Here is a 12,883-nt window from a genome sequence, read left to right on the forward strand (position 1 = left end):
CAGGCACCAGAAGGATATATTTACAGGGAACACAAAGGTTTTGTGCCTCAAAAAAATGGTTCATGAACAGGAAGAGAGGTTTTCAGTGCAGTGGTCAAAGAGTTAGAAATTGAGATCATGGGAATGAGAAACACTGAAAGATGTGGCAATAGGCTTCTGTGGAAAGGTGTGAAGGAGGAGGTTTGGCAATGCAACAATCTGGAAGAAAGTGACTGGAACAGTCACCCAAACATCATAAATGGACAGTGCCAGAAAACGGTTAATGTAGTTGTTCAACCTTTCTATAAGAAACCATATACACCTTGCAGGTAAGTTCCAAGAACAATACCCCAGAGTTGCTGACCAAGAGTGTTGAGAAAGCAGCATGGTAATAGTGAAACCAGCTCTATGCCCTCACTCACAAAGGAACTGAAGTCTCATTTGGAATTTGATTGTATTTACTATTGGAGTTGGAAGTAGGGGCCACCAGTGTTTATCAAACATTTTCTTTCCACTCACATCCCATTTAAATAATCCCTCTGCCATATGTGCTCTGTGATTAGTAAGGGATCATTTAAGGTGGGATGTGAGTGGAAATAAAAAGTTTGAAAACTACTGTTTTAATCATACCTAGTTGACTCGATATGTGCACGGTTTCACAACTCCAAAGGAAATGGGCCAATAACAATTTTTCTCAAGCAAAATTATTCAATAACAATTGGGTCGAGAGCAGTGATTCTCATCCTTCCCTTCCCACTCACATCCAACCTTAAGCAATCCCTTTCACAGGCTACTTAAGGTGATGAGTGGAAAAAAATTTTTTAAACCATTGATTTAAGCAAAATGGGTTTTATTTGTCTAAGATGGAGAGTTTTTTTTCTTTCAGAGAAAATGCCTTCGTATAAAAAGTAGGAATAGAGCCTTTGATATTTGAAAACCTTCTTCACTGTTCACAATGCCTCCAATCTCCTACTATTACAACATTAAGTTTTCTACAGCTGTCTACTATTCTCTGCAAATTTGCTTCTCCAATTCTCGTTGACTATCAGGTGGTCTAAAATACAACCCCATATCATTCACGTTCCTCAGTTCCACCCATATAGTCTCTGTAGATGAGTCTTCTGGACTGTCCTGCCTGAGCTCAACTGTGATATTTTCCATCACGAGCAATGCCACACCTCCTCCTTTCATCTCACCCCCCCCCACCCCATTCTATCACATCTGAAGCAACAGAAGCCCAAAACATTGAGCTGCAGTCCTGCCCCTCCTGCACCCGTTTCACTAATGGCCACAATGTCATAATTCCACGAGCCAATCCACACTCTCAACTAGTCTGCTTTTCCCACATCCAACCTTGCATTGAAACAGAGGCACCTGAGAACATGTCCGCCACGTACAACCCGTCGACTTCTAATGTTACCTGCGATCTTCACGTCATCTTTTCCCTCCTCCACTCCTCTATCTGCTCTGCCCTGCAAATGTAGTTTAAATGTTTTCTTGACTGAAGAGCTCGATGATCCAGGGCTCATGGTTAGAACCTCAAAAGATGGATCAATGTCTATCAGACTAGAAGTCGTGATTTATAGGCTTTAATCATCATAAACCACAGGCACATCTCACATGTTGCTGGCCAGGTTCCAAGGCAGGGACTGAGGGAGGGGTTTGGGCAAAACCACCTTTATGGGAATTCTGAGGGGAAGAGTTACAGCTACGGGGCGGGCCAGCCCATACAATTCACTTGTATTAGACAGCACCAGCAGGTTACACAGTGGTTCCACCACACTATGTCTGATATTGTGTTGTGAATTTTAAGCTGAATGTTGGAATTTGAGGCAAGTAAATGAACACCTGCACTGTCAGATTGGATCCAGATTCAATAATTTTCACTTTTTATTATTATTATTATTATTAATGATTTTGTACACTTTAAATTCTGTTGCCATCAGAATCGAAGGAAAAGTGATATTTTTGTGTTCCCTGTCAATTTTAAGGGTTAAAATAATGTGGCAAAATTGATAAATGAAAAAGAATTTGGATACATTGCATTCTGTCCTTTATTCATGAAGCATGTGGTGTGAAAGCTGAACTTAATAGTGCTTTTTTAACTGTACTGTCCTACCACTGGAGAAATAGTCTGACCAGTCTTTAAATTTGTTCCTGTACTGCATCGACAAGAAACGATAACATGCTATTGAATTTGATAATTATGCATTAAAAGCAAAGACTGCAAATGGTGTAAATTGAAATTTTAAGTACAATATTTCTATTTTCACATTTTGAAAATGTGAGAGGGCCAAATGACTAACATAATTCTTTTACCCTTTCACCATTATAATTCAAAAAATCATAAAATAGACAAGAGGACTGGATTGTGTTTGAAAAGATATTGATAATACCATTAACAAGTATTCCCTTGAAAAGCCAGAAAGGTCAATATTAAAGCAGAACAAGTTACTGCGACAGACTCATTTACTTTTATTTTACCCAAGTACTGAATAAACCGAATATCTTTTTTTCTGAATCTCATGTTGATATATTTAAGCATTAGGCAGATATGGCCACCAGCTAGTTCACTTAGGGATTAAGTGCAGATGTAACCCTCTTTGAGAACTGAAAGTAACATTGGAGTAGAATCAATTTGCATTATGGGTAAAGCCTTAATATCTTATTTATATATCTTTAAACGTAAGTGACACAAGAAATTTCCCATGATGACTTTTAAAATACTGATTTATAAAGAATCTAAAGCCTTTGACCTTACCAGAAAGCTTTCATTTAAATAGCACTTTGAACAATAAATAGTATTTTGATTGCACTCTCCCAGTAGCCCTGCTTAATGTGAGCCATTCTCTGGCTAAAAAGACATCACCAGATGAATAGGAATGGGCAAAAGATCTCCATATGGCATTGCAGAGACCTCAAAGCTGATCTGGAGCCTATCATAACAGAGCATCACGAGCATCAGAGATTGTTTTCCTACACATTGAACAAAATCCTACTTCTAAAATATATATTTTTGTGTTGGTTTCAAGAGTTCTTTATAATTGATCACCAATATCTGCCAGTGAGAGCCAAAATTATGCTTCTATATATCTATATTTCTGAAAATGAAACTGAAAATAACATCAGACAATACCACTGATATAGAGGAAATTCAAGAAAATGACACGTTGGAATATAAACAGAGGTCAAGGCTCAAAGCTCCAGGTCGATTTTACAAAATAAAGAATGATCATTTTATAACATAATTCTATTCATCACACCTGTTTAATCCTATATTTCATAATGGAATCTTCTCTGCATAATTAGGTTGGCAACCATCTTCTGGGGTCTAGGAATAGGCCTGTTAAGATAAAATGTGAAAAATGTAGATCATTAGGGAATCAGGAAGTAATCATTTTATTTCTGCCTTTTTTTTCATCCTTTGCTCTTTTACTGATGAGAGAGAAGTACATTTCCTGTAATCCACCTTTAATGTGCTACATGTAAATGAGAGGCCCATTTGCTCAAAAGCATTCACTTTTTCTCTTGGCTTTTCTGAAAAAAATATTGTTCAATAGTTTGAGCTGTTTTTACTGTTAAGAATGAAAGCTGAAGCTACTTGAAATAACATTATTATTTTTGCCATAATTCCAGATGGATTTTAAATCAAACAGAAATATTTCACTGCAGGTTAGTGCACAAGAGCAAAGGCTGTCATGAAGAAACATTAAAGCAATCTAGTGCAACTTTGATGAAATTTTAAAATTTTTTTTGTTTTCATATTTTGTAAATATGCAATTCAACTGTCCAAGAAATGGATTTTCTTTCATATTTCGATGATTCAAAATGCTACAGGTTATTCATATAACTGAGGAATAATTCACAGTATCTGCCTGCAAATTCTGGTAACAATGATGGAAATATAATTGTTTGTCATGTATATCAGTATAAAGGAATCTTTGCATCTTTAGAATTTATTTTTCAAAATGGGTCTAAGGTTAAGCTATCCCATTTTTATTCTGACATGGATCCATTTATGAGGAATTGCCTAAAATTGAAAGATTTTTAGGAACAATTTTTCCAAATGGTATCGGAGATTCTCAGGATCAAATTAGATCATTGTCCATGTATTGCTTTGTTTGGTTAGTCCCAACAGGAAAATATTTCCTTGAATCTTATTTTAAAAAAAAGAGTTGTAGCTTTTACTTCATTGATAGCCAGACGAGCAATTTTGATTAAATGGAAAGGAAGTTTACCACCTCCTCGTATGCGTTGGATGTAGAATATTATGTCTTGCTTGAGTTTGGAGAAAATTAGATATAATATTAAACAAATTTTGATTGAATTTGACAAAGTATGGGGCCCATTCATGAACATTATTACATTGGGCTTGTGGGCTTTACTTGCTTGTTGCGCAGAGGGCAAAACGCAATTGTTTGCTTACTTTTGCTGATAACTGTGTTTAGTGGGAGGAGTAGAGTATTCGTAAGGGGGAGGTCCTTTTTCCTCTTTTCTTCCTTTATTAACTTTATTTCTGTTTTTTTTTTCTTTCCTTTTTCTCTTTACATTTAGAAGATTACTTTATATAGTTTTTTTTAACCAGTAATTTATTTCAATAATAGAAGTTTTCCAAATGAATTTCTACTATATATGATTATTGTATAAAATATAATGTATAATTTGCTTATCATTCACGTTCTGTATTTTAGTAAGATTTACAATTATTGTTCATTCAATATATGACATATAATCCAAACCAATGAAAATATATTAAAAAGAAATAGAAAGAATTTATTTTGGAAAAAGTTAGCCTAATCATGCAGGAGATTGTCCCCAATTCTCTTCCAGGAACCTTTTGCTAGTTACCATATTTTCACTCATTCAACATGCACATGCATATAATGCACACACACAGAATCCACAAAAAAATTCATATGGTGTAAAAATATTTTTGTATAACGTGCACACACGTATACCACATTGGTGTAGTATTCTAAATTTCGGGCTGACAAAATGGGACATGAGACAAAGCACATCTTCCACAGTTAATCTCCCAATCAACTTCCCCAGAGGTGTCAATCGTCCATTTATAGAGATGATACCCTGCTGCAACACATTAACAAGCTTTGGAGAGGAATCCATTAAGTAGATCGAAGGCAGGCTTCAAAGTTAAGCAGGATTTTAATTCTTATGTTCTCTCAAATCAGAGGCACTTGATATGTTAATCTCCTCCCTCAGAGACTGGTCTGGTCAATTAACAGTGATAAGGTGTAGTGTCCAAGCCAGAATGTCCTGTTTATAGGAACACCATGGCATTCAGTACAAAGAGATATTCCCAAAATCAAAATTTCCCACACTCGCTATAAATTATGCCCATTCTTTCATTGCTTCTATTACATTCTCATGCTCGCTATAATATTCCCACGGTCGCTATAAATTGTGCATTTTCCTTCAATATTCCCATACTCACCATAAATTGCCAGTTCAACTTTCCCACCCCCACTATTAATTATGTGCATTCTTTCAAAGTGTAAAAATATCCTTGTATAATGCACACATGCATATAACAGGTAGGGTGGTGCCTGGTTTGTAAAATATGTATATACATACGCGTTATATGTGTACAAATACAGTAGTCATTTGTTATACTTATCATACTTCTTTAGAAGCAAATCTAAAATAATAATGTATAAGGTTGTTCTAAAAGTATATTTTTAATATTCACAGAATTTTATGTTTATTGTGAGTATAATGGGACATAGCACGGTTATGCAATATAAGAAAATATGTCATAAACAAGTATGCAGTACTAAATAAACTGACAAGGCCCATGTCTGTTTTGTATCAGGAACAATATGTAAGGAGGTATGTTCTTCCTATAGCAAGGTTTTCCTGAAATAATGAGGTTAAACTCCTTACATTGCTCAACTAGTAGTAAAAAATTTTAATCAAAAATTATGGAGCTCATTGAAAGAAAAAAAATTAAAGAAAACTTTGTTCTTTTCTCACCAGTGGAAATTGATTTAGTTATGCAAATTACTGCTATGAATATTAAGTTGCTGAAGAAAGGTTTCTAATAAAGAGACCTTTTGTTTTGAAACTGCAAAAATATATGCTTTAATTTCTCGCTAATTTACTGTTCTTTGATAATGTTCATTTTTTTTCCCCACAGTGACTTCACTGATGGTTTTAATACTGTGAATACAACTACAGGCCAACAATACTGGTTTTGACAAGCCTTCCCCTGTGTAACAATAGATCATGATTTGCAGCCCCTTATGCACAATTCTATTAGGGTGAATTTTGTCTATGGGGCTTTCCCTGAAAATGAATTCTCATTTTAATGCTAGCCTCCTGCAGTTTTTAATTTTTAAGCTGTAATATGAAATTGCAAATTTTACAAACATCATTTGAGAAAGCCACTAGGACAGAAATGAATGCCAACGTGTACATATTGTGTAATTAGGCTTTTATGAAAACCAGCTCATCAATGTCAAGCTAAAAATTAACTTAAAGATTCAGTTTCTAATTGGAAAGAAAAGTGCATATGTATATTATACCCAAGGCTGGAAATTATTTTCAGGGTGAAGAGTGAGGTTGCTTTAGACCATGGATAAGAAGATAAGTACTGGAAGTATTTAATTATTTAAATTTGGAGATGATGTGGAGATAATCTTTTGAAGGCTACAGTAGATTCTAAATAATTACATAACCATTTATATATTATTTCCTCCTTTTTGGCCTATTACTTTAATTTCAATTTTAAAAAAATAATATTCAATATTAAAGGCAAAACATTTTTTATAGATTAAAAAATATTTTTCACCCCTTAGTAGATTAAATTTAGCATATAAAAATAACAGATCAATGTGCCAGCAATTAATTTTAACATTTCACCTTTTGTGATAAATATACATGAAAATCTAATTGCTAACTGGAAAAGGGTTAATTAAAGTAGTAAAATTATGATGTTCAAATTGGAATATAAAAGCAGCATGAGAAATGGGTTGCCTCTTATGCCAACAGCACACAAAGTAGAGGATAGAGTATGGGATAAAATAGCTTTACCAACAATAATTCCAGATTTCTGGAGCTAGAGTGGAATTAGGTCATTCACCAAGATTATGTTAACTATGGCAGCCATATATTAAAAAGTTCATGTGGCACTTTGTAAAGATAACCATTGCCAGCACAAGGCAGAGGAATAGCTTTTTACTATGGGTGGTGAGAATGCTGAACGACCAAAGGAATTGTTTGCACTGGCCATCTGAGAAACTCATATTCATGAAACAATATTTATTTATTTGTATATATGAATCCTTGTCCTGCATATGTATTGTGTGTCTGCATGTGTGCTATGTCTGGTTGTGTGTCTGTGTATTTGCATTGAGGACCGGAGAACGCTGTTTTGTCAGGTTGTACTTGTGCAAGCAGAGGACAATAAACATGACCACTAGATTTCCCCAAACAGCATGAGGCAGTAAAAGTGAAATGGACATGCAAATCTAACAGCTATTGATTTCACTTTCCTGGATTGAAGGTTAGAAACAAGTTTCAAGATTGAATTATAGATAAGATAAACTTGGAAATATATTACCATTGAAATTTGGATGATTTTTTTTATCTATTGCCTTCTGCTGGTGAACTAGCAGTGAGAAATATATATTTGCCTGTGGATTTGTTTCTTTAAATCAGAATGAAGGAAATTTTTCAGACAAAAAGCCAAAAGACGGAGAGTTCTCACATTTATTAGCATTGATAGAATTCTTTGTAAATGGTGTTCAAAAATGTGAGGCAGTTTAGGTGAACTGAGATTATGGAGCATGGGAAAGAACTTGAAGGAGGTTAGTAATGACCACATTTTTTTGATCCACAACAACAGTTCACCATAGTCACAGAATGTATCTATGGTGAGAAATCCTTGAGGTCACAAGGGCAACACACAAGGAAAGCCTGGAACAGCTAAGGTGGGAAGCGGCCACAAAGGGTTGTTCCACAGAATGGGAAGCTGCAAGTTTACTAGCCTGTCTCAAATATTAATGGTATCTTCTCAGCAGTAAATGTAGGTGTTATATGTGGATTGCAGAGAATCACATGATCTCTTTGTCTGGAACTAGTCAGAAGTTGCATCACCTGCCAATTGTGGTTGGACCCCACCCATCCATTACTATACATCTTACAATTGGCTTATTTGATTGATGTACCGTCATCATTTCCAGTCACCCAGCTCAGAACCATATAAATTCTAACACATGCTACAGTTCCTTGATCCTGACTACGAAAGCTGCTTTACACCAGGTGGCTTAACTGTGGACATCTCTGGAGATGTCCACAGATGTGGACTACACTTCGAGTCGGACCATAGTACAGTTTGGCACTACTTAGCATTAAGCCATCCCCTTTGTTGGTACAGGGAACTAGGAGAGTCCATTTAAGTCACTATCTGATTAGAGTGTGTTAGTAACCGTGTATTACTTAACACTGGGTCACACCCCAAGATACAGGGATTAGGCTTGTCTGCGAGTCGGTACACGTGCAAGAAAGCACCACTGGTATTGAAGACCCTTGTGCCCGATGTGCCTGCTTACACCATTATAGTATTTTAGTCTCGGACCATGTAGGTGGCTACCAGTATTGGAGTCCAACCTCATGATGTGAATGGCTATATAGTTATTGAGTAGTTTGAGTGATTAAGTACCTTTTGACATCGTCCCCTGTTTGATTCCCATGTGTACAATAAAGTTACCTTTGATTGTGATTCTTGTGTCCAGACTCATCTCTATGAACCTACCGAATCTGATACTATTCCCAAAACAATTGGTACTGCGAGCAGGGTTTGAGTTTCATTGAGTTTCAGTTGAACATACGTGGAGTTACTAACAAGGTGGGAGATTGTATGAATAAGTGTATTACAGGTGCATGTATTATGTACCTGTTCATGAATGGGGGCAGCAGGAGACAGCCCACCAGTAAGGGAACCCTGGAGTTGGAATACAACATCCCGGGGTGGACCAACAATATCCAGGGTTCAGCCATTTAACGATGTAACTGGCAAGCCACACCATACCAGTCGACAGGCTAGACCCCCACAGAGAGAAGATGGGGCACCACATTGGCCTCCCTCCTGGAGGAATCGGAGTTCTCCAAGGCCAGGGGGAGTAATTGGGAGGCCCTATGGTTTCTGATATCCCTACTTAAGCGCCAGTGAGGTATCAAGTCAGATTTCACTAAACAAGGTTCCCAGAAGGGAGAACAGAATTAATCACCCAAACTTCATCGTGTGTCCCTGCAGGAGGCACTGGACTCTGCCAGGGCACACATTAGTAGCCAAGAGGCCAGGTGCATTGAAGCTGCCTGCCAGCTGGTCAAAGTGTGGCAGTGTTAGGTGGTTCACCAATCAGGCTAGCAGATTGATCCTGTAAAAATGACGACGATCATCATACAAGGGGGACAGAGTGATGGGGATATGTGGCTGAACCATGATGACTTTGAGGAAAGAGTCCACTTCCACTTCCATCTCCCCCGTATTCCAGAGACCTTGAAAGCCTGGCTGGTAACCAAGTAGCTCCAGACCCACCACGTGGACCACCCCCCCCCCCCCCCCCCACTGTCGGCCTTCCTCAATGGGAAAATTGCCGAGAATGGAGAGGGTCCAAGCGGATGCCAGTACGAGATCATAGAGACTGGTGGACAGGTTCTGCCACTGGTCAGATGAGTGCTTAGCCACATGGCTACTCCAGCCATGGGACAAGGGGACCTCCCCATATTCACCTCTCCCACCCTCTTAGAGTGGAACCTGAAGTGTTCACTGCAGTGGACATATTCAGCAAAGGCAGGAGTCAATAGAGAATGGGCCTCTTATCGCTAGCATGCGTTGGGGCTTCTGGCCACAACCACCCAAAGATGCCACCAGGGTAACCTTAGCCTTGGTCTTGCCCTTGATGGGACGGGCGACTGGTAAAACCATTTGGAAAGCCCTTGCCCTTCTGGAGAGGATAGAATATATGGAACAGGGAGCGCTCACCCAGAGAAATGGATCAGTGGTAAATCTACAAAACCATAGGAGTGGCAAAGAAGATCACTGGAGTCTCCCTTCCCCCCCCCCCCCCCCCCCATTGACTTAATCTATGGGGATTGTTCTCTGAAGAACAAAATTGTTGAGGACACCTTCCACCTTGCACACATCTTTCAACTGCTCCTGTCAGGAAAGAAATACAGAAGTATAAACCAGCACCACCAGGCTGAGGAACAGCTTCTTCCCATGGGCAGTGAAGATGCTGATTGACCAAAAGAATGGCTCACACTAACCATCTGAGACTCTCATTTTACAGAATATCTATTTGTATATATGAATGTTTGTCCTACATATGTATTGTTTGTCATATTTTGCACTGAGGACCAGAGAATGCTGTTTCCTCGAGTTGTACTTGTGCAGATAAAACTTGGCTAAATCTTTCCATGCTCACCTTAAATCTTAATTGCTGCAGGATTTAACTTTATTCATTTACGAGTTTAATTAGGGCAGTATATATCACCTCCGATTGCCTTGTGAGATGCCTTGTTAATCTACTGCAATCCTTTTACTGTGTATCTATTGTTCAATTAAATCAGAATGATGCAGAATGAAAGGCAATTCAGACCACAGCATTGGTACCTCTTGAAAAGATTTGTCCTGCTGGAGCCGTTTGCTGAAAGTCCTTAAATATCTGAAAGACAGACTTGAGGGTAGGCTTGTGAAAGAGGTGCATGTTTACACCAGGAGAGGGCTAAGTGGAACAGAAACATCACCTGCAACAGATTTTGTGATGTGGCTTGTCCACTCGTGATCAACCTTTTTTCATTGACATTTTTGCTGAAATTGAGCTTGTCGCCTAATTGTTTGGTCTGCTGGCAGCAATGGTTCACTTGCTTCTCCTGTGTATTAGTGTGCCTTATAATGTGTTTGGGTGCCAGCTGAATGGTAACGTGAGGAAACTGTGAGATACAAATGTGAGTTTTGGAATTACATTGCATGCTGATGGACCTTTTGAATGTTTGGACCTGGCCCTGGATGACAGTTTAATGGCAGGGTGGGACCACAGTGCATTGAGTAACATCATTCATGTGTTGTTGAGGTGAAATATGGAATATGACAGACTATTAAGTTTAATTGGAGGTTGTTGCCTCATCCTTACTCCCACCTTTATTTTGAAACAATCTGGCTTTTGGGTTGTATATTCCTCTCCACCAGTTTTGTTAGAAAATTAGGGGGGCTTATTCCTACTGTTTTCTCCCACAACTTTCAGCCACCTGCTGTGCTCTTTTAAAAAGTATTGTCCGCAAGTGGGGACAAAACTCTTTGCACTCGTGATGTTGAGGTTATAACAAGTTTGTGAAATTTAATGAGTCAGACAAAGATGGGTTTATCAACAGCTCTGTTCAATATAATTCCAACATTTTTAATTGGGTATGCTTCCAGATCAAAACAATTGTCCTCAATCTTGAAGAAATCATGAAAAGAATTTGGTAACCTGTATCACTCAGAGCTTTATTCTTCATTGAAGAGTAATTGGATATCCATCCACTGTTGGACAAACTTTATGATGACAATTTCATTACTACTCTCAAGTTTATTTCCATCCCAGATCTATTTGCAGACACACATTGTTAAACTGTTGGTGCAAGGTTTGGTGTTATGTGTATTTGAGATAGAATATAGCTTATAATTTATTTCAATGGGATCTAGACATTTGACAAATTTAAAGAGTTTCATGGCTTTCTTTTTCCTCCTAGCTTTCTCCACCTGGATGGTTTCTTTGAAAACAGGATGGACAGAATGATGGGCATCTCTGTATATCTCCATAGTTCCAGCCAGTTCACAGGTGCATTATTGACATATCAATGGGGATGTGGCATTTCTTCAAGGTAGCTTCAAGTGAGCACAGACTGAATCCATTCCACTGTCCACCATTACTTCCCATCATGAAACGCAGAATAGAGCATTTGCTTTCCGAAATCTGGTGTTGGCCATAAGAATGCGACCTTCTCATTGGAACTGATTGAGCTATCTAGTACCTGAACACTGGGGATGTTGGCTTTGTTTATCCTTTCAGTGAATGAAAAACTTTGCAGAGAAAGCATTGGTGATTTTTCCATTGCCTTGGATGCACAGAAGAGGGCAGAAATCACAGCTGCCCAGTAGACTACAAGCTTTGTAGCACATCAGAAGACTTGACCTTCAAATACTCTTTTCCTCCATTGATCAAAGGTTATGCGAACTCATTGAATCCAGCAGTAAATTTTATCATTTTTATTTACTTTTGCCAAGGTTGTCAAGATGTGGGAAGAGGTCTACATTTTCCAGTCCCTCTGTGAAAAATGTTGTTGGAGGGCAGTGTTGTGGAGAAGTAGTTTGAAGACAATATTTACCCTGATGTTGTGAAGTAGAAGCCCCATTCTCTCATCTGCTTTCTCATAATGAAAGTGTTGACAATGGCTTGTAGTTTAACCACTGAACATTCTACTTATGTGCAGTCTTCCTGTGACCACCTGGGTTTACCTGAATGCTCGAGTTTCCTCACAAACTTGATTTGATTAAATGGACATCACAAATTACCCTGAGAGTAACTAAGCAGTGGGGGAATCAAGAAGTGGTAGAAGTATGTTGCAGAGATAGAAGTTGGAGAACAAGATTGTTCTGAGAGTTGGCATGACATCTTTGGGCCAAACAGCCTCATTTCTTGTCATACAAAAATATGAATAGCAGGCAACATTGCTATGTTCTTTTCATGGAGTTGCCATGTAAGATCTGGCTTTGGGTGGACAGAATCCAAATTATGATTTCGGGAGCTCTTCAGCTACTGTGGTGGTGACTTTCTGTGGTAGACAGCAAGAAGCCCCCTCAGTAGCAATCACAGACTATTCTCCCTTCTTGGAAGTAGTC

The 12,883-nt window shown here is 38.2% G+C and overlaps 1 protein-coding gene across 6 annotated transcripts in view; it reads right to left on the reverse strand.

The window, feature by feature from the left end:
• mki67 (marker of proliferation Ki-67) overlaps positions 1-12,883 on the reverse strand; it is a 117,325-nt gene that overhangs the window by 59,490 nt on the left and 44,952 nt on the right. For 5 of the 6 annotated variants that reach the window (XR_011345286.1, XR_011345287.1, XR_011345288.1 and 2 more), the window contains one exon: positions 3,243-3,322. Coding sequence is in view for 2 of the 6 variants with exons in the window: in XM_069899655.1 (XP_069755756.1) it covers positions 3,253-3,322 (70 nt within the window). In the remaining 4 variants the exon portion in view is untranslated. Of the gene's footprint in view, positions 1-1,977; positions 3,323-12,883 lie in introns of those variants that run through there. The other variant, XM_069899654.1, reaches the window with a different exon arrangement.

Source organism: Narcine bancroftii, chromosome 10 (assembly GCF_036971445.1).
Source record: "Narcine bancroftii isolate sNarBan1 chromosome 10, sNarBan1.hap1, whole genome shotgun sequence".
In the NCBI taxonomy this organism is placed as follows: Eukaryota; Metazoa; Chordata; class Chondrichthyes; order Torpediniformes; family Narcinidae; genus Narcine; species Narcine bancroftii.